Consider the following 20843-nt stretch of genomic DNA (forward strand, 5'->3'; position numbering starts at 1 on the left):
GAGCAGCCTGGCGGGGGGGTGCTGGGGCGATCCACTGGGGCCTGGGGGATCCGCTGGGATCTAGTGACGGGAACCAGGAGATCCACCGGGGCTTCAGTGCGGGTCACTGGGAGGATCCGCTGGGACGCAGCAGGGGTCACCGGGGGGATCCTTTGGGAGCTGGTGGGGCAGATCCTCCCCCCAGAGGCGCACACGCGTGGGGCTGCCTGTCCCCATCCCATCCCCGTCCCCATCCCTGTCCTTATCCCATCCCGTCCCCATCCCCATCCCAAACCCCATCCCTGTCCTGTCCCCATCCCCGTCCCCATCCCCATCCCCATCCCGGTCCCCATCCCAAATCCCATCCCCATCCCTATCCCATCCCCATCCCTTGCATGTCCTGCCCTCATCCCACCCCTGTCCCCATCCCATCCCATCCACATCCCCATCCCTATCCCATCCCTATCCCTCCCCCCCCATCCCATTCCCATCGCCATCCCTTCTCCGGCTCTATCCCATCCCGTTCCCATCCCTCTCCCCATCCCATCCCCATCCCCGTCCCCATCCCCATCGCATCCCCATCCCTATCCCTCTCCCCATCCCATTCCCATCGCCATCCCTTCTCTGGCTCTATCCCTTCCCATTCCCATCCCTCTCCCCATTCCCATCCCTGTCCCCATCCCTATCCCATTCCCATCCCATCCCGTCCCCCCCCCCCCCGGCAGCAGCAGGGCTCGGGGCCGGCGTCTCTACACAGGCTCTTTATTGGGGTGCCGGCGGGAGCCGGGGCGCGGGCGGGCGCGGGGACATCACCGGGACGCGGGGCAGCACGGCCGGCGGCGGGGGCCGGCTGCGGAGCCCCCCACAGCCCCGGCCGGCCGCGTCCCTCCGTCGCGCCCGGCCCCCCGGCGCCTATTTGTTCTTCTTGAAGAAGCTGAAGCGCTTCTCGCGGTCCCGGTCCTTGCCGTCGCGGGCGCGGAGCGGCGCGGGGCCCTCGGTGACACCGGCCGGCGGCCCCGGCGGCATGCTCATGGCCCGCGTCATGCCCTTGCCGCCCGCCGGCGCCGCCTCCGCCGCCTCCCGCGGTGCCGCCGGGCCGCCGCCGCCCGCCGCCGCGTGGATCACCCGCACCCAGGTGCTCATCTCCGCCTGCGGACACGGTGGCGATGGTTACACCCGCACGGCCCCGAGCACGTGTGTGCACACCGGTGTTGGCGCGGCTGTGCATGAGTGCGCGCACACACACACACGTGCACACACACGCACACACGCGTCGGGGTGTTTGCACAGCCGCACGTGTCTGCACATGCACCAGCGTTTGCACAGCTGCACGTTTGCACATCTGCACGCGTGTCCGCGCACACTGCATTTGCCCAGCCGCACACGTGTCCGTGCACACTGCATTTGCCCAGCCGCACACACGTGTGTCCGCACACGCCGCGCGTTTGCCCACCGCCCTCGCGCCCACCCGGCCTCACCTCGTCCTTGGCCTGGAAGAGGAACTCCTTGCCGTCGCTCAGCCTGCGGGAGGGACACAGCTGAGCCCCGGCGCCCCGCGGCCCCCCCCCCCGGGACCCCCCCCGCGGCCCCCCCGGCCCTACCCCAGCTTGAAGACGTGCTTGCGCTTCTTGTAGTCGAGGGCGACGCTGCACTGGGCGCCCTGGAGCGGGGCGGGCGCCTCGCCGTGGTAGGGCGCCCCGAGCCCGGCGTTCTTGGCGTCCTTGTAGAAGGCCAGGCTGCCGCGGCGCAGCACGCAGTACACGTTCTGCCACGACCTGCCGCGGCGGCGCCGCCGTGGGCACCGGCTCGGGGGGCGCCGAGGCCGGGGGGGGGCACGGAGTGAGGGGGGGGACACCCAGACCCGGGGAGGGACAACGCGGCGGCGCCATTGGGGCAGGAGCTGGAGGGCCTGGCCTGACCCGGAGGCGTTGCCCCTTTAAGGGAGGGGTGGGAAGGAAGGGGGCGTGGCCAGTGTGAGGAGGCGTGGCTCTGGGGTGTGGCTAGGTGTGGTTCCATGGGGGCGTGGCCTGTGATGGGCGTGCTCCCTGTGGGCGGGGCCAGGGTCTGCAAGGGGGTGTGGCCTGCAGCCATCCTGCCTGTGAGGGGCGGGGCCTATGTGGGCGTGTCTGAGAGGGCGGGGCCCAGGAGGGCGTGGCCCAATGGGGCACACCCAGGGGCGGGGCCTATGGGGGTGTGCCCAGGAGGGCGTGTCCAGAGGCGGGGCCCATGGGGGCGTGTCCAGAGGCGGGGCCCATGGGGCAGCTCCGCAGGTGTGGGGGCTCTGGGGGGGGTGTCCCGGGGGTGGAGCCTGTAGGGGCGTGTCCCAGGGGCGTGTCCCAAAGGGGGCGTGTCCCAAATGGGGCGGGGCCTCACCTGTTGGCGGCCTTCTTGCCCTGGGCCTCCATCTCCTGCTTGCGGCACAGGCCGCCCTCGAGGCTCTCGGGGGCGGGGGGCGCCCGGGGGGGCAGCGTGGCCGCGTGGGCCGGGTCGGGGGGGGCCGGCGCCCCCCGCGGCCGCCCCCGGGGCGACCCCCCCGCGCTGGGGCCCCGCTCCCGCGCCCCGTTGGTCAGCGGCCCCCCCGGCACCTGCGGGGCACAGCGGGGGCGGTCGGGGGGGCCCAGGCGTCCGGGGCCCCCTCGGCAGCAGGGGGGGGGGGAGGGACGGGCCCAGGCGTCCAGGTTCTGCCCCGGGGGGGCGGTTACCTGGGGGCTGGCGGCGTCGGGGCAGATCCCGTTCACGGCCGGCGCCTCGGGCAGGCGGCTCTGCGGGGCCGGGGGCCTGGGGGGGCCTGGGGTGGGCGGGGGGCCAGGGCGAGGCCCCCCCCGGCCCCTGCACCCCCCCCAGCCCCTGTGCTCCCCCCCGTGCTCCCTTTCCCCAGGCCCCCCTTGTCCCCCCCCAGACTTGCTCTGCCCCCCAACCCCGTCCCAGGACCCCCCATGTCCCCTGTGTCCCCCCATTCCCGGGACACCCCAAGCCCCTGCTGTCCCCCCCCATCTCCCCCCATGTCCCTCCATCTCCCAGGTCCCACTGTGCCCCCCAGGACCCCCATGTCCCCCCATGTCCCCTGTGTCCCCCCCATCTCCCAGGTCCCACTGTGCCCCCCCAGGACCCCCATGTCCCCCCATATCCCCAGTGTCCCCCCATATCTCCCCACGACCCCCGAGCCCCCCCGTGCGTCCCAGACCCCGGCGCCCCCCCGGCCCCGGCCCTCACCGGTGCAGGTCCCCCGTCCCCAGGCCGTTGGGGGCGTCGGGGGGGGCCGGGGGGGCTCCCGCGGCCTCAGGCACCGGGGGGGGCGGCGTGGGCGGCCGCCTCTTCCTCGCCTCCTCCTCCTCCCGCCGCTGGCGCTCCTTCTCCTCCAGCTGCCGACACGGGGCGGGGGGGTGAGCACGGGGGTGCGTGCGGCGAGCGGGCCGGGGCTCAGCACCCCCCCGGGCCCCCCCCGGCCCCCCCTCACCGTGGTGAGGCGTTCCAGGGCCACGAAACGCTCCTCCCAGGCCGCCGCGGCCTTCTGGAAGCCCTGGTGCCGCTTGATGAGGTTCTCCACCTCGGCCACGCTGCCGCCCAGCTCCGCCGAGCGCACGATGGGCTCCTGGCTGGCGAGCCAGGCCTCGGCCATGCTGGCGTCCCGCCCGAACATCAGCACCTCCGCCACTGCGGGCACAGCGCGGCGTGGGCCCCGGCGTCCGGGCGGACCCCCCCCCGTTCCCCCCCCCGCGGCCGGGCGCCCCGGCGCTCACCGATCTGCAGCCAGTCCATCTTCTCCTTCCAGCGCTCCCCGATGTCCCGGCGCCGCTCCTGCAGCTGCGACAGCTTCTCCGAAATCTGAGCGCGGAGCGGTGAGCGCGGGGCGGGGGCCATGGGGACGGGGGGGCCGCGGGGATGGGGGCTGTGGGGACGGGGGGGCCGCGGGGACGGGGGGCTGTGGGGATGGGAGGCCACAGGGGCGGGGGCTGTGGGGACGGGGGGCCACGGGGACGGGGGGCTGTGGGGATGGGAGGCCACAGGGGCGGGGGCCATGGGGACGGGGGGGCCGCGGGGACGGGGGGCTGTGGGGACGGGGGCCATGGGGACAGGACGGTGTGGGGCCTGGGGGACCCACAGGGACAGGAGGATGGAGACAGGGATGGGGGGACAGGACAGCGCAGAAGCCATGGGGACAGGGACAGGGACAGGGACACGGGGTGGCCGGGGGGGACGGGGCCCACCTTGTCGGAGGCGTAGTGGCCCTTGTCGAGCAGCGCGGTGCCGGCGGCCACGCAGGCGTTGAAGCTGTCCGTCCGCGCCTCCACCTCCGCCTTGATGCCCTGGTGGTTCTTGATGACCAGGTCGGCCGAGGACACGTCCCTGCGCGGCGGCGGGGCGGGGGCGTCAGGCGGCGGCCCCCCCACGCCCCCCCGCGCCCCCCCGGCCCCCGCCGCCCCTCACCGCGGCCTCTCCTGCCCCTCGATCTGCAGGCAGACGCCGTCCATCCACAGCATGAGGTCGCGCACCGTGCGGAAGAAGCGGAACTTGTCGACGGTGTCGAGGAGCAGCCGCCGCCGGCCCTGGCTGCTGCCGCGCAGCTCGGCCCAGGCCTCGCTCACGGCCCGCTCGTGCCGCCGGATGTCGTCCGCCTTCTCCCCGGCGTAGGCCTTCTCCAGCCGCGAGGCGTCCTCCTGCACCTGCCGCACCTGCGGGGCGACGGCCGCTGAGACGGGCCGCGCTGCGCCGTGCCGGGCTTTCCTACACCGCGCCGGGCTGTGCTGCACCGCGCCAGGCCTTCGTATACTGCACCGTGCCATGCTGCACCGCGCCATGGTCCCCCCACCGTGCTGTGCCGCTCTGCGCCATGCTGTGCCGCGGTCCCCCCTCACCACGCCGCGGTCCCCCCTCGCCTTGCCGCAGTCCCCCCTCGCCGCACCACGGTCCCCGCTCGCCTCGCCGCGGTCCCCTGGCCGGGCGGCAGCGCCCACCTGCGCGCTCAGGGCCTGGATGTCGTGCTCGTAGGCGGTGTGCATGCGCTGCATGGCCTCGGCCGTGTTGAGGTCGCGGCCCACCTCGTCCGGCAGCTGCTTCTGCTTGTGCTGCACCTGCGTGAGGGTCTCGCGGGCGTCGTGGTAGAAGCGGTGCAGCTCGTAGGAGGCCGCCAGCATCTGCGAGCGCGTGTCGATGAGCTCCAGCAGGTCGGCCCAGGCCTCGTTCAGGCCGTCCTTCCACTCGGCGACGGTGGCGTTCTCCGAGTGCCCGGCGGCGATCAGCGCGTCCGCCAGCCCGTTGACGCCGTCCACGCGCTCCTGCCCGATGCTGCTCGTGTCCCGCGAGAACTCCCGGAACTTGTCCCGCAGCATCTGCGGGCGGGGGAGCGGAGGGGGCCGTGCCGGGGCGGTGCGGAGGGGGGCCCCGCCGCGGCCCCGCCGCCCCCGGGACGCACCGTGACGTGCTCGTAGTCCTGGCCCAGCTCGTGGGAGGCGGCCACCACCTCGCGCTCCGAGATCCACTGCTCCAGGTCGTCGAGGTCGCGCCTGAGCTGGCAGAGCCGCTGGTGCTCCTGCAGCTTGGCCCGGCGCTCCCCCGCCAGCTCCTTCAGGCCGGCGTAGAGCTTGTCCACCTGGCCCTGGCGCAGCGTCAGCCGCTCGCTGCGGGCACGGCCGCGCGTGAGCCCCGCGGGGCAGGGCAGAGGGCACGGCAAGGGCACGGCGAGGGCAGGGCGCTGCCGGGGCAGGTGCAGAGGAGCCCAGCGGCGTTCGGCACTCGCGGCGGGAAGCGCGGCGGCATGGGGAGGGGACGGGGAGACGCGGCACGATGCGTGTGCGGGGATGGGACCCAGCAGGGAGACGCGGCACAACGTGCGCATAGGGATGGGACGGGGTGGGGACGTGGCGCGACATGCGTATGGTGATGGGACGCAGCACGGAGACGTGGCACGACGAGCGCACGGGGATGGGACATGGTGCAGGGACGCCCCGGTCCCCCAGCACGCGCCGCGCCGGCGCGGGGACGGCACTGACCTCTCGGGGTGCCCACTGGCCACCAGCTCGCGGCTCTGCCCGGAGAGCTGGTGCACGGTGTGCGCGTAGTCGCGCAGCGCCTGCTCCAGCACCAGGTGCTTGCTCACCATGGCCTGGGCGCTGAGCTCGTCCTGCGAAGCGGAGCCGAGCGGCTCAGGGGCGCCCGGGGCGGGCGCGGGGGTGTCCCGGCCCCCCCCGGCGCCCCCCGGCCTCACCTTGGCCTTCTCCTGCGACATCATGTGCAGCTCCTGCTCGCCCATCCAGGCCTCGGCCTCGGCGGCGTCGAAGTAGAACTGCTGGGCGGCGTGGGCCTGCTCCAGGCGCCGGTGCCGCCGCTCCGCCTGCAGCCGCAGCTCCCGCCAGGCCTCGCGCAGCTCCGCCACCCGCTCGGCGGGCCGCGCCAGCCCCGCGCGCCGCCCCAGCAGCTCCTCCACGCGCGGCTCGTGGCCCTGCAGCTCCTTCTGCAGCGTCTGGGGCGGGCGGGGCGGCCGTGGGCGTCCCGGGGCCGGCCGGCTCCGGCGGGACCCCCCGGCCGCCCCCGCCGCCCCCCGCCGCCCACCTGGTTCTTCTTCATGAGGAGCTGCACCGAGGGCAGGTCCTTGCCGTGGTCCGTGGACACGGCCAGGGCTCGGCGCTCCTTCACCCACAGCTGCGGGCACGAGGCGGGGGGTCAGGGAGGCCCGGGCGCCGGGGGCCCCGGGGGGGGCGCGGGGGGCCCCGGGGGCCCGGTTCTCTCCCAGGTTCGGGGCCCCGACTCACGATCTCATCCTCCAGGTCGCGGTTGAACTGGTGCTCCTCCTTGGAGGCCAGGAGCTTGCGGCAGCGCTCGCGGAGCGGCCCCCGGAGCCCCCGGAATTTCTCCTCCACGGCCCGGAACTGCGCCTCCGCCTCGGCCGTGTTGGCGTCCTCCTGGCTGAGGGCCCGCGCCTGCGCCCGGATCGCCTCCACCTCCTTCTCCCGCACGTCCAGCTGGTTCTCCAGCATCTGCCGCCGGCCGGCACGCGAGGCGGCGGGTGAGCGCGGGAGGGCGGCCGCGCGCCCCAGCCCCGCGTTTCCCGGCCCCGCATGGGCCGGACCCACATTTCCCAGCCCCACGTGCCCCAGCCCCGCGTTTCCCGGCCCCGCACGGGCCGGACCCACGTTTCCCAGCCCCACGCGCCCCGGCCCCGCGTTTCCCAGCCCCGCGCATCCGCCTGCCCCGCGCTTCCCGGCCCCGCGCTCACCTGCTGCTTCTTGAGCAGGATGTTGACGCTGGTGAGGTCCTTGCCGTAGTCGTCGGACTGCAGCTGGGCCTGCACGCCGGCCAGCCAGGCCTCCAGCGCCGAGCAGGACTGGGCGAAGAGCTCGGCGCGGTTGGCGTCGAACAGGCTCTGCGCCTTGGTCTTGGTGGTCGACTCCAGCTCGTCCCAGAGCCGGTGCAGCGCCTCCAGCTTCTCCGTGGCCACCGCCCCCAGCTCCGGCTTCGCCGCCGCCAGCTGCCGGCCCTCCTGGGGGGGACGCGGGCGTCAGCGGGGCGGCGGCGGGGCCCGGCCCCCCGGCCTCGCGCCGGCCCCACCTTGTCGATCTTGTCCAGCCAGTCCTTGTTGGAGGCCAGCTCGGCCGCGAAGGCCTGGTGCTTCTGCCACTTGGTGTGCAGGTTGCGGGCCTCGTCGTAGGACACGTCCTGCGCCGTCAGCATCTTCTCGTTGATCCAGAGCGCGAGCTGCCGGGAGACGAGCGGAGCGGAGCGGAGGGCCGTGGCACCGGCCCGTCCCCGTCCCCGTCCCCGTCCCGCCGCGCCGGGGGCCCGCGCTCACCTCCTGGCCGTCCTGCAGGAACCGCTGCAGCTCCCAGTTGTCCCGCAGGCGCCCCAGGAGCTCCTGGGCCGCCTCCCGGTTCCTCTTGTGCCTGCGACGGGGCGCGAGGTGAGGCCGGGCAGGGAGCCCGGGCGCGGGGGCCGGGCGGCACGCGGGGGCCTCACCTGCTCTCCACCGAGTCCACGGTCTCCTGCACCTTGTCGGCGTGGACGCTGCCCTCCGCCACCAGCTTGCGCCCCGCGGCCACCAGCCCCTGCACGCGCTCCCCGCCGGCGTCCATGGTGGCCATGAAGTCCTCGTGCTTCTTGATGGACGCCTCGGCTCCCGGCAGCGTGCCGGGCATCTCCGTGTGCGACAGGGCGTACTCCTGGGCGGGGGGGAGCCGGGGGCGTCGCGGCGGCCCCCCCCGGACGCCGGGGCCCCCCCGCCCGCCCCGGCTCCTCACCTGGGTGCTGAGGACGCCCTCGACCTGCTTGGTGTCGCGGAGGAAGAGCTGGAAGGCGTAGGCCTGGGAGAGGAGGTGGTGCCGGTTCTCCCACATGCGGCCCAGCTCCTCCCAGCCGGTGTCGAGGGCCTCGAGGCGCTGCTGCAGGAAGAGGTGCTGGGCGTCCGTCTGGCCCCGCGTCACCTCCCGGCCCACGGCCCGCGTGCTGCGGTAGTCGTCGCCGTAGTGCGCGATCTCCTTGCGGATGCTCTCGTGCTGGCTCAGCAGCCGCTCGGCCTCGGCCAGGGTGGCCGGCACGTCCTCGGAGGCCACGGCCGTCTGGGCGCGGGACAGCCAGGCCTGGAAGCCGGCCAGGTCCCGCAGGAAGCCCTGCAGCTTGCTGGCCTCCCCCAGCGACTCCTCGCGCCGCCGCAGGCTCTGGCCGAGCTCGGCCCACACGGCCTCGATGGCCGAGAGCCGGGCGCGGATGGCGGGCGCCTGCTCCGGGTGCTCGGCCGCCAGCTTCTCCGCCTCGGCCCGCAGGTCCCGCACCTTGCCCTGGATGGCTTCCAGGTCGCGCTCCACGCCCGAGAGCTTGCGCTGCAGGGCCGTGACGCCGGCCAGGTCGTTGCCCAGCCCCTGCGTCGACTCGATCACCTTGGTCTTCTCCCGCATCCAGGACGTGGTCTCGTCGCACTCCAGGTGGTAGTTCTGGATGTTCAGGGCCGACGTCAGCGCCTCCTTCTTCTGCTCGGCCAGCGCCCGGAAGCGCTCCCACCTGCGCGGCAGCGGGGTCAGGGGGCTGCTCCCGCCCGCCGACGCCTCCGCGGCCCTGCCGGAACGTCCAGCCCATCCGGAGCGTCCTGCCCGGAGCATCCCTGCCCGTCCGGAGCATCCCTGCCCAGAGCAATGCTCTGCATCCAGAGCATCCTGCCTGGAGGATCCCTCCCTGCCTGGAGCAACCCTCTGCATCCAGAGCGTCCTGCCTGGAGCATCCCTGCCTGTCCGGAGCATCCTGCCCAGAGCATCCCGCCTGGAGCAACTCTCCGCATCTGGAGCATCCTGCCCGGAGCATCCCTGCCTGGAGCATCCCTGCCCGGAGCAACGATCCCCGTCTGGAGCATCCCTGCCTGGAGCAAAACTCCCTGCCTGGAGCATCCTGCCTGGAGCATCCCTGCCCGGAGCAACGCTCTGCATCCGGAGCACCCTGCCCAGAGGATCCCTCCCTGCCTGGAGCAACCCTCTGCGTCCAGAGCATCCTGCCCGGAGCATCGCCCAGCCTGCCGCGTCCCAGTGCCCGCAGCATCCCGCCGCCCACGGTATCACCCTGCCCGGAGCATCCCGCTGCCCGGAGCATCCCGCCGCCGGCCGCGTCCCGCCGCCCACCTGGCGTTGAGCTGCTCCCGCGTGGCCTGGATGCTCTCCCCGTTGCGCTGGTCGGTGTCCAGGAGCTGGGCGGCCACGCGGTTGACGGCGGCCACGCGGGACGCCAGGTTGTTCATCTCCGGCTCCAGCGTCTCGAAGCTGCGGGGCGGCGGGACGGGGGCTCAGGGCGGCCGGGGGGGCAGCGGGGCGGCCGGGGGGGCGCGGGGCGGCGCTCACCGCTGCTGCACCACCTCCAGGTCCTCCAGCCTGTCGGGCACGAGCATGGCGTGGAGCCACTGCTCCTTCTCGCCCACCCAGAGCCCGCAGGCGTCGGCCTCGCTCAGCATGGTGTAGAGGCTGAGGGCGTCGCGCAGGTGCTGCCGCCGGCGCTCGGCCCGCGCCGCCAGCTCCCGGTAGCGCCGCTCGAGGGCGGGCAGGCGGCTGGCGACGCCGGGGGCGGCGGCCGAGGCGGGCGGCAGCGCCCGCGCCTGCTCGTGCAGGGCGGCGATGGCGGGGCGGTGGTTGAGCACCTCCTCCTCCACCTCCCTGTGCTTCCTGGCCAGGCTGCGCGTGGAGTACTCGTCGTGGCCCAGCTCCGGGCTGGAGGCCAGGCGCAGCGCGTCCTCCAGCCAGGCCTCCGCGTCGTCGGCGTCCGCCTGGAACTGGCAGAGGCTGGCGGCCTCGCGCAGGCGCCGCTGCCGCTCGGCCGCCAGCGCCTGCAGCTGCTGCCAGCGGCCCTCGATCTCGCGCAGGCGCTCGCCCACCCGGCCGGCCCCGAAGTGGCCCTCGCGCACCAGCGCCTGGCCCCGCGCCACCGCCTGCTGCAGCGGCCCCGCGCGCCCGCTCATCTCGTCCCGGAAGGCGTTGTGCTGGCTGAGGAGGCGCAGCGAGCTCGTCAGGTCTCGGCCCACGTCCTCGGAGGACAGGAGCTGCTCCTGCTCCCGCATCCAGGCCTCCTCCTCGCCCACGTCCCAGAAGAACTTCCAGAGGCGCCGCGACTCCTCCAGCTTGGCCCGCCGCCGCCCCGCCAGCTCCGCCAGCTCCCGGTAGCGCAGCTCCAGCGTCTCCACCCGCTCCCGCACCAGCTGCGGCTCGCAGGGCCGGTACCCTGGGGGCCGGGGGCCGTGAGGGGGCGGCGGGGACCCCCGGGGCCGGGGCCGGGGCCGTCCCCCCGGCCGCACTCACCGTCGCCGGGCCCGGCGAAGCGCTGCGCCGCGGCGCTCACCGCCCGCACGCGCTCGGCCTGCGCCGCGATGTCGGCCTCCACCAGCGCGTGGATCTGCAGCAGGTCGTCCACCCCGTGCAGGTGCTTGCCGAAATCCTGCGACTGCAGCCGGCCCTGGGCAGGGGGGGCGGCGGCCGTGAGGGACGGGACAGGACGGGACGGGCCGCCGGCGTCCCCCCCCCCGCCCCCCGCAGCCGCCCGGCCCCGGCGGTACCTTCATCTCCTCCATCCAGCCCGTGAGGTGCTCCAGGTCCTGCAGCATCTTCTGCAGCTCCAGGTGGAGCAGGAGACGCTCGCGGCGGGCGGCCACCAGCTGCCGCAGGAAGTCCCAGAGCCGGGCCACGTTGTTGCGGCGCGCCAGCACGCGGCGGATGTCGTGGTAGCGCTCGGCCTCCAGCTCGGCCGCCACGGCGCTCACCGCCTGCACCCGCTCGCTGTAGGCCACGATGTCCGTCTCGATGGCCTCGTGCTTCCGCACCGCCGCCTCCACCGCCGACATGTCCAGGCCGAAGTTGTCCTGGAGCGGGGCGACGGGGGTGAGGGGGGCCCCGGGGCGGGGGACGCGGCCCGGACGCCTGGGCCCCTCCGGCGGGCCCCACCTGGGACACGAGGCGCTGGTTCTCGCTGAGCCAGGTCTCCCGCATGGCTGCCTTGCGGTCGAAGCGAGCCGCCAGCTGCTCCAGCTTCTCCTGCCGGATGAGCTCGTCGCGCAGCGCCAGCTCCCGCTCGTGCTCGGCCTTCTCCAGCCGCTCCCAGGCCTGCGGGGCGGCCGCCGCCGTGAGCCCCCGGCCCCCACCACGAGCCCCAGCCCCCCGCCGCCCCTCGCAGCCCCCCGCCGCCCCCCGCACCTTGTTGATGTCGGAGATGAGCTTGCCCTCGCGCGGCACGTAGGCCTTCTGGTTGTTGGCCCGCATGCGGCTCTGGATGGTGAAGAGCAGCACCTCCAGGTTGCCCTTCTCCGTGAACCTGGGCGGGGGGAGAGGCGGCGCTGAGCCCCACGCCCGCCCCACGCGGCCCCCCCCCCCCCGGCGCCCGCCGCGGTCTCACTTGGGGGGCTTCTCCACGGTGCGGTAGGTGTTGAAGGCCTGCAGCTGGTTCTGCACACCGCCCAGCGAGTTGGCCAGCTGCCGGTCGTTGAGCGTGACGATGGTCTGCTCGATCCACTGCAGCAGCTCCGACGCCAGCGTCTCGTACTTCTCCACCCGCTGCTCGGCCTCGATGGCGTGGTCCAGCACCTGGGGGGCGCGGCGTCACCCCGGCCCCCCGCCGCCGTCTGCCTCCCCCCTCTGCCCGTCCCCCCCTCGGTCCGTCCGCGCATCCGCCCGCGCCGGCACCTTCCCGATGCGTTTGCCCTCCACCGCCAGCGCCTTCATCTTGGAGAAGTAGTGGTAGAAGGTGGCCACGTAGGTGATGATGGACTTCTCATCCGGCTGGTCCACGTTGACGTCTGGGCGAGGGGGAGCGGGGGGCCGGGCTGAGCCGGGGCCGGCGGCGCCCCGCGCCCCCCCGCCGCCCCCCCGGCCGCCCCCCACCTTCGGGGTCCAGCAGCTTCGTGAGGCCGAGCTCCCGCTCCGCCACGTTGAAGGCGTTTTGCAGGTTGTAGTGCGCGTTGCAGCGCCGCAGCGTGTCGATGTCGATGAGGTCCGGCCTGGCGGCGGGCGGGACGTCACCCCGGGCCGGGACGTCACCCCGCGCCGCGCCGGGACGTCACCCCGCGCCGCTGACCTGTGCTTGTGGATGATGGCGTTGAAGGCCAGCCCGTCCCGCCAGCTCGTGGTGAAGTTGTGCACGTTCACGTTCTGGTAGCTGCAAGGCGGCGGGGTGAGGGCTGGCGGGGACCCCCGGCACCCGCCCCGGCCCCGGCACCCTTCCCGGCACCCGCCCCGGCCCCGGCCCCCGCCCCGGCGCTCACCCCGCCGTCTTCATCTGGCACCACAGCAGCAGCGCGTCCTTGGCCGACTTCTTCTCCTTGTTGTCCTCCGTCTCCACGCTGATGTCCTGGATCTGGGCGGCGTCGGGGGGTGAGCGGGGCCGGGGCCTCCCCAGGGAACGGGGACGGCACAGGGGGGAGCCAGGGCCGGGGCTGCGCGCTCCAGGAGGGTTCATGACCCACGGCGGGCGCAGGGACCCCATGGTGGGTGCAGGGACCCCGCGGCGGGCGCAGGGACCCCACGGCGGGCACCGGCACCCCGTGGTGGGTGCAGGGACCCCGTGACAGGCGCAGGGACCCCATGGTGGGCACAGGGACGCCGTGGCAGGCACAGGGACGCTGTGACGGGCACAGGGACCCTGTGACAGGCACAGGGACCCCATGGTGGGTGCAGGGACCCCGCGGCGGGCGCACAGACCCCGTGGCGGGTGCAGGGACCCCGTGGCAGGCACCAGCACCCCATGGTGGGTGCAGGGACCCCGTGGCGGGCACCGGCACCCCGTGGTGGGCGCAGGGACCCCGTGGCGGGTGCAGGGACCCCATGGCAGGCGCAGGGACCCTGTGACAGGCACCGGCACCCCGTGGTGGGCGCAGGGACCCTGCGGCGGGCGCAGGGACCCCACGGCGGGCACCGGCACCCCGTGGTGGGTGCAGGGACCCCGTGGTGGGTGCAGGGACCCCATGGTGGGCGCAGGGACCCCATGGCGGGTGCAGGGACCCCGTGACAGGCACCGGCACCCCGTGGTGGGCGCAGGGACCCCGCGGCGGGCACCGGCACCCCGTGGCAAAGGGGGGCACCCCCGGCGGGCGCGGCCCCCGCGGGGCGGTACCTGGAAGCGGAGGATGATGGTCCAGATGAGGCCGAGGGTGAGGCGGTGGTTGCCGTCCACGATGTCGTGGGAGCCCATGTTCTCCAGGTGCACCCGCTGCTCCTTGAGGAACTGCAGCGCCTTGTCCACGTTCTCCAGGCAGTGGATCCGCATCCGCCCCTTGGTGGGCTTGGGCTGGGCGAGGGCAGGGTCAGGGCCGCCCGGACGCCGGGGCCCCCGGGAGGGCCCACCCGGACGCCGGGGCCCCGGGGCTCACCAGCTGCTCCCCCGAGAGCACCTCGAGGAGCCGCAGCAGCATGCGGCCGTCCCGCAGGTCCGCGTAGAGGTCGCCGATGCGGCAGGTCACCCGGGCCAGGTGCGAGTTCACCCACTTGGTGAAGGTTTTCTTCTGCACGGCCTCGCGCTCGTCTGCGGGACGCGCGGGCCGTGAGCGGGGACCCCCGGGACCCCCGGAGACTCCCAGGGACCCCCGGACCCCTCTGGAGACCCCCAGGAAACCCTGGAGACTCCCGGGAACCTTGAGACCCCCAGGAGACATCCAGGGACCCCCCCAGACCCCTGGAGACCCCCAGGAACCCCCGGAGACCCCCAGAGACTCCCAGGGACCCCTGGACCCCTGGAGACTCCCAGGGACCCCCGAAGACTCCTGGGAACCCCTGGAGAACCCCGGGAACCCCTAGGAACCCCTGCAGACCCCCGAGACCCCTGAGACCCCCAGGGACCCCTGCAGACCCCAGGACCTCCAGAGATCCTCGGAGACACCCGGGAACCCCGAGACCCCCAGGGACCCCCAGGAACCCTGGAGACCCCCAGGGACCCCTGTGACACACGGAGACCCCCGGAGATTCCCGGAGACCCCCGGGACCGCGGCAGTGACCACCCTCGTCCGCCCCAGGCAGCCCCCCCCGCAGCCGGGAGACGGTCCGGGGGCCGCGTCCGCCCCAGGGGCCCAGGCGTCCGGGCGGCCCCGCGACAGCACACGGGGCTGCGGCCGGGCGGATCGCGGCTCCCCGTGCCGGCCCGTGCCCGGCGCCGGCCCCGGATTAGCGGCTAAGAGGCTTTGGGGCCGGGGCGCGGGGGGCGGCGGGGGGCCCGGCGGCGCGCGGCAGGGGGGTGCTCGGCAGCCGGGGGGGCCGGGGGGGGCACGGCGCAGCCTCGCACACGCGTGTGCACCACAGGCCGGGGCGCGCGGGCGGGAGGTGAGAGCACACGGAGCGTACGCGCGGGGCCGTTGCACACGCCGGGGGGGGCCGGCGCTGCGGCCCGTCGCACACACGGGCCCGGTTGCACAAGCGTGGGCAGGGAAGGTGTGCGCCAGCGCACACGCGTGTGCCAGGCACCGGGTGCACGTGCACGCACCAGGACATGGTGCACACGCATGTGCCAGGCACTGGGTGCACGTGCATGCACAGGGCCAGCACGCACCAGGCCATGGCACACACGTGTGACACGCAGAGTGCATGCACCAGGACACGGTGCACACACGTGTGCCACGCACAAATTGCACGCACCAGGACACGGTGCACACGCATGTGCCAGGCACTGGGTGCACACGCATGCACAGGGCCAGCACGCACCAGGCCATGGCACACACGTGTGACACGCAGAGTGCATGCACCAGGACACGGTGCACACACGTGTGCCACGCACAAAGTGCACGCACCAGGACACGGTGCACACGCATGTGCCAGGCACTGGGTGCACGTGCACGCACAGGGCCAGCACGCACCAGGCCATGGCACACACGTGTGACACGCAGAGTGCATGCACCAGGACACGGTGCACACACGTGTGCCATGCACAAATTGCACGCACCAGGACACGGTGCACACGCGTGTGCCAGACACTGGGTGCACACGCATGCACAGGCCCGGCACACGCAGGGCACACGTGAGTGCACACAGGGAGGGGCCTGGCGTGCACCGGGGCGCCGTGCTCGCACGCGTGCACCCCCGGGGCTGGCGCCCCGCAGCAGGACACGGGACACACGCGTGTGCACGCGCCCGGCCGGGCCGGGACAGGGTCCGGCTGCCGGGGTCGCCGGGGCCCCGCTCCTCCCTCGCCGCAGCCCGGGAGCAGAGTCCAGCCGACACCGCGGCCCCGGGGCACGGTGGGGGGGGGGGGGGGCCGCGGGCGGGACGCCTGGGCCCCTGACGCCGTGGGTCACCGACGCCGTGGGTCCCCGGTGCCCCCAGGGCTCCTGCCCGCGCCCCGACGCCGGGCGCTCGGCCCTGCGGCTGCACTCGCTGCTCCCGGCCGCAGGGCCCAGGCGTCCGGGCCCCGGGGGGGGGCAGGACAGGCCCCGGCCCCCCCCCAGCGCTGGCGCCCGGCCGGTTGTTTACCGCCACCATAATCCCGGCCGCGGGGGCGCGGATGTGTCACCGGCGGGTGCCCACGGCCCGGGGCGGCGCTGGGGAGGGCCCAGGCGTCCGGGCCCCCTGCTCCCGCCCCCCAGGGGACCCCGGCATCCGGGCTCCCACCCCGGCTCCTGCCCCCCCCCCCGGGGACCCCGGCGTGGGGGGGCCCTGGGCCGCGTGGGGAGGGACCCCGGCGCCCGGGGGGGCCCAGGCGTCCAGGCGGGGTGCCGCAGGCGGGGGCAGGGCGGGGTTTGGGTGTGCCGGTTTCGGGGTCCGGGGGTGGCGGGGGGGCGGTTTCGGGGGAGGAGAGCCGGGAGGGGGGACGGGGGGGTCGGGGAGACCCGTGGGAACCGGGAGGGACCTATGGGGCCTGGGGGGACCCAGGGGGTCCCAAGGGAGTGGGGACCCGGGGGGGGACAGGGGGCACCCGCAGGGTCTGCAGAGCCCTTATAGGGACGGGGGGGGGGGGCAGGGGGGCCCTATAGGGACAGGGGGGACGGGGGAACAGGGGGAACCTCTAGTGCCTGGGAGGACCCAGGCGGCACCTGCAGGGTCTGGGGAGCCCCATAGGGACGGAGGGACCCTATAGGGCTCCGGGGGAGCTGCGTGGTCTGGGGGGGGGCCCAGAGGGGACCCACGGGGGGGGGGGACCTGGAGGGACCCGTGGGGTCCCTGTCCGGGGGGGGGGTGTCCGTCCCCGTCCCTGTCCAGGGGGGGTCTGTCCCTTTCCCCATCCCCGTCCCGGGGGGGTGGCTGGGGGTCCCCGTCCTCGTCCGGGGGGGGTGGCTGGCGGTCCCCATCCCCGTCCGGGGGGGCCGGGGGGGCCCCGCTCTCACCTTGCAGCTGCTTGAAGCGGCCCTCGAGGACGCCGGCGTGCTGGGCCGCGTTGACGAAGGCGGCCGGGGAGAGCCGGGGGCTGCCGGGGGGCTCGGGGGGCCCCGGCTCGCAGCGGGCCATGGCCGGGGCGCGGGGGGGGACGCGGGGGGGACGCGGGGGGGACGCAGGCGCCGCGGGACCCGGAGCTCTGGCAGCGCCGGGCGGGCGAGGGAGGCGCCGGGGCATTTACATAAAAACAGGTTGGGCCGCTCGGCGCAGGCTGCGCGGCTGCGTGTGCGTGTGCGTGTGCAGGGCTGCGTGTGCGTGTGCAGGGCTGCGTGTGCGTGTGCCCATGCGTGTGGCTGCCTGTGTGTGAGCGTGTGGCTGCGTGTGGCTGCGTGTGCATGAGCATGTGCGTGTGCAGGGCTGCGTGTGCAGGGCTGCATGTGCGTGAGCGTGTGCCCATGTGTGAGGCTGCGTGTGCGTGTGCAGGGCTGCATGTGCGTGTGCCCATGTGTGTGGCTGGGTGTGCGTGTGCAGGGCTGCGTGTGCATGTGTGTGTGCAGGGCTGCGTGTGCGTGAGTGTGTGCCCATGCGTGTGGCTGCATGTGCGTGAGCGTGTGGCTGCGTGTGCATGAGCATGTGCCCATGCGTGTGGCTGCATGTGTGTGTGCAGGGCTGCGTGTGTGTGTGCGTGTGCCCATGCGCGTGGCTGCGTGTGCGTGTGCAGGGCTGCGTGTGCGTGAGTGTGTGCATGTGTGTGCGTGTGTGTGTGCGTGTGCAGGGCTGCGTGTCTGTGCGTGTCTGCGTGTGCATGTGCCTGCGTGTACATGTGCATGTCTCTGTATGTCTGCGTGTGTGTGTGCGTGTCTGCGTGTGCCTGCGTGTGCCTGCGTGTGCCTGCGTGTGCGCGTCCCCCCCAGGCCTCGCTGGGACCCCACGCAGCACCCGGACGCCTGGGCCCCGAGCTGACGGGCGTTGGGGGGGGGGGGGCCCACAGGCTGCATCGGGGCCGCCCGGACGCCTGGGCCCCAGAGCCGGGGGGGGGCACCAACCCCACGGCCCCGCAGGGGGCCCAGGCGTCCGGGCCGCCCCTCCCTCTCCGCGGCGCCGCGGCCCCCCCGTGCCCCCCCCGTACCGGCGAGCGCCTTGATGCGGGAGCGCTCGAAGCGCCGGGCCGAGCTGCCCTCATGGTCCCAGTCGTCGCCGGCGCCGTCCCAGCGGTTGTTGATGTCGCTGTACTGCTGCTGGATCTCCAGGCTGTCGTAGTCGGTGGGCGACAGCATCGTCCCGCCGCCGGCCCTGCACAGCCGCCAACACCGGCACCGCCGGCCCTGCACAGCCGCCAACACCGGCACCGGCACCGCCGTCACCGCCACGGCCCGGCCCCCCCCCGCGGCGCAGGTGCGGCCCTGCGCTGTGCCCGGCTCCCGTGCTGGGGGGGGGGGGGGGAAGGCTGCAACCCCCACCCGCTGAGAGCCGCCAGGGGCCCAGGCATCCGGGAACATTCCCCCCCCCCAGGGATCCAGGCGTCTGGGAACGTCCCCCCCCCCCCAGGGATCCAGGTGTCTGGGAATGTCCCCCCCCCCCCGGGGGGCCCAGGCATCCAGGAACCACCTCGGGGGCCCAGGCGTCCGGGAATGTCCCCTGGGGGACCCAGGCGTCCGGGGGGAACCCCCCCCCCCCCGGGGCCCCGGCGTCCGGGAGGCCCAGCCCAGCCCCAGCCCCCAGCTTACCGCGGAGCCGAGCGCGGCGGCGGCGGCAGCTTAGGCTCTTAAGGCCGCGGATAAATGGCCGCCCCCCCCCCCCCCCCCCCCCGGTGCCGGCTGGCAATTAGCTGCCGCAGGCCCCAATCCCTCGCCCCAGCCCCGCGGCGGGGGTCCGGCACGCGTGTGCGCGGGGGGGCTGGGAGGGGAGGGGGGGACACGGAGACACGCGTGTGCATGGGGGGGACACGGAGACACGCGTGTGCATGGAGGGGGGACACACAGAGACACGCGTGTGCATGGGGGGGACACGGAGACACGCGTGTGCATGGGGGGGACACACGGAGACACGGGTGTGCATGGAGGGGGGACACACAGAGACACGTGTGTGCATGGGGGGGACACACGGAGACACGCGTGTGCATGGAGGGGACACACAGAGACACGCATGTGCATGGGGGGGACACGGAGACACGCGTGTGCATGGAGGGGACACACAGAGACACGCGTGTGCATGGGGGGGACACGGAGACACGCGTGTGCATGGAGGGGACACACGGAGACACGCGTGTGCATGGAGGGGGGACACGGAGACACGCGTGTGCATGGGGGGGGACACGGAGACACGCGTGTGCATGGAGGGGGGACACAGAGACACGCGTGTGCATGGGGGGGACACACAGAGACACGCGTGTGCATGGGGGGAACACGGAGACACGCGTGTGCATGGGGGGGACACACGGAGACACGCGTGTGCATGCAGAGGCGCCGGGACATGCATGCACGGGGGGACACGGAGACACACGTGTGCTGGGGGGGGTCTGGGCACACGTGTGCACACAGATCCCTGCATGTAATGGGGGTCTGGGCACACGCTTGTGCGGGGGACACGGCACACGCGTGCACGGAGGGGACACGGCACACGGGACACGGCACACGCGTGCACGGAGGGGACACGGCACACGGGGGACACGGAGGGGACATGGAACACGGGGGACATGGCACACGCGTGCACGGAGGGGACACAGCACATGGGGGACACAGACGGGACACGGCACACGGGGGACACGGCACACGCGTGCACGGAGGGGACACAGCACACGCGTGCGTGCACAGCGGCCGCGCGGGGGGGAGCCGGGAGCCGCGCTGGCACGGGGAGGGGGCTCCGCGGGCACACGCGTGTGCAGGGGAGGACATGCGAGCACACGCGTGTTCCCGGGGGGCCGCGGGGAGACGGGGCCGGGCGGCCACACAAAGCCGCGGGGCCGGTGCGCGCTGTGCTGCACTGTGCTGTGCTGCTGTGGGGACGCCGGGACACCGGCACGGGGGGGGGGACGGGGACGCCGGGGGGGGGGGACACCAGGCCCCGGGCACCCTGCACCGTGGTGCAGCGCCGTGGGGCACCGTGGGGCTGGTCTAGGTGCAGCGCCGTGGGGCGCAGCGGGGCCGGTCGGGGGGACGTTGTAGGGCGCAGCGGGGCCGGTTGGGGGGCAGCGCCGTGGGGCGCAGCAGGGATGGTCGGGGGGATGTTGTGGGGTGCAGTGGGGCCAGTCGGGGGGCAGCGCCGTGGGGCGCAGGAGAGCACAGCAGGGATGGTTGGGGGGCAGCGCCGTGGGGCGCAGCGGGGCCGGTCGCGGGGACGCTGCGGGATGCAGCAGGGCTGGCGGTGCCGCAGTGCCGGGGATGCAGCAGAGCCAGTTATGGGGCAGAGCCGGGGACGCAGCGGGGCCGGTCGGGGCGCAGAGCCGGGGCTGGCTGTGGAGCCCGTTGCGGGGATGCTGCGGGGGGCAGCGGGGCCGGTTGCGGGGCAGAGCCGGGGATGCGGCGGGGCCGGTCGGGGGGCCCCAGCGGGGCCGGTTGTGGGGCAGAGCCGGGGACGCAGCGGGGCCGGTCGGGGGGCCCCAGCGGGGCCGGTTGTGGGGCAGAGCCGGGGACGCGGCGGGGCCGGTCGGGGGCAGAGCCGGGGATGCGGCGGGGCCGGTCGCGGGGATGCTGCCGGGGGCGGCGGGGCCGGTGGGGCGCGATCGCGATCCCGATCCGGGTCCCGCCGGTGCCGGTGCCGGTGCCGGTGCCGGTGCCGGTGCCGCCCGCCCGCGCCGTCCTACCTGGGCGCCGGGCGAAGGCTGCGGCGGCGGCGGCGGCTCGTGCCCCGCGCGGCGGCGGCGGCGGCGGCGGCGGCGGAACGGGACCGGCGGGGGCGGGGGCGGGAAGGGCCGCGGCAAGCCCCGCCCCCGCCGGCCCCGCGCCGCCATTGGCCGCCGCCGCCGCCCCTCAGCGCCGCGCGCGGCCCCGGGGAACCGGCCGGCGGCGCCCGGTGCCGCGCCGCGCCCCTCCCCCCGCCCCGGGGGCCCAGGCGTCCGGGGCGCCCCCCCACCCCCCCCGGGCAGCGGCTGCGGGCCCTGACGGGACCCGTCGCCATGGCGAC

At 75.0% G+C, this 20843-nt stretch overlaps 1 protein-coding gene across 3 annotated transcripts; it reads right to left on the bottom strand.

The window, feature by feature from the left end:
- Positions 1 to 725: 725 nt before the first annotated feature.
- On the bottom strand, positions 726 to 20621 carry SPTBN2 (spectrin beta, non-erythrocytic 2). 3 transcript variants are annotated; one of them, XM_064503186.1, is made up of 36 exons: positions 20524 to 20621; positions 17851 to 18014; positions 13796 to 13947; positions 13540 to 13713; positions 12692 to 12783; positions 12505 to 12585; positions 12312 to 12427; positions 12114 to 12226; positions 11827 to 12014; positions 11628 to 11745; positions 11379 to 11537; positions 10994 to 11296; positions 10740 to 10893; positions 9792 to 10662; positions 9576 to 9713; positions 8211 to 8967; positions 7930 to 8132; positions 7766 to 7856; positions 7525 to 7671; positions 7193 to 7456; positions 6729 to 6953; positions 6529 to 6618; positions 6185 to 6439; positions 5970 to 6100; positions 5393 to 5597; positions 4935 to 5309; positions 4408 to 4652; positions 4188 to 4326; positions 3720 to 3804; positions 3437 to 3633; positions 3193 to 3341; positions 2682 to 2757; positions 2353 to 2564; positions 1581 to 1754; positions 1458 to 1500; positions 726 to 1128 (listed from the first exon to the last, which is right to left on the bottom strand). In XM_064503186.1, exons 2-36 carry the CDS (start codon positions 17996 to 17998, stop codon positions 892 to 894), a joined length of 7107 nt encoding a protein of 2368 aa, XP_064359256.1. In that variant the 5' UTR covers positions 17999 to 18014; positions 20524 to 20621; the 3' UTR covers positions 726 to 891. The 3 variants fall into 3 exon arrangements, with proteins under 3 accessions (XP_064359256.1, XP_064359255.1, XP_064359254.1); XM_064503185.1 differs by having other exon boundaries at positions 17851 to 18046; XM_064503184.1 differs by lacking the exons at positions 17851 to 18014; positions 20524 to 20621 and adding an exon at positions 16733 to 17572.
- Between the last annotated feature and the right edge of the window lie 222 nt (positions 20622 to 20843).

The sequence above is a fragment of the Dromaius novaehollandiae genome, chromosome 35 (genome assembly GCF_036370855.1).
Source record: "Dromaius novaehollandiae isolate bDroNov1 chromosome 35, bDroNov1.hap1, whole genome shotgun sequence".
NCBI lineage: Eukaryota > Metazoa > Chordata > Aves > Casuariiformes > Dromaiidae > Dromaius > Dromaius novaehollandiae.

What these genes read in the sequence shown, in the direction of transcription:
- SPTBN2 (XM_064503184.1), bottom strand. Translation starts at nt 16,958, where the DNA reads ATGCCCCGGCGCCTCCCTCGCCCGCCCGGCGCTGCCAGAGCTCCGGGT. An exon ending in AGGGCAAACGCATCGGGAAG is followed by an intron (nt 12,015 to 12,113) that starts GTGCCGGCGCGG and finishes CGCGCCCCCCAG; the next exon opens with GTGCTGGACCACGCCATCGA. An exon ending in TCATCTCCGACATCAACAAG is followed by an intron (nt 11,538 to 11,627) that starts GTGCGGGGGGCG and finishes GCCGCCCCGCAG; the next exon opens with GCCTGGGAGCGGCTGGAGAA.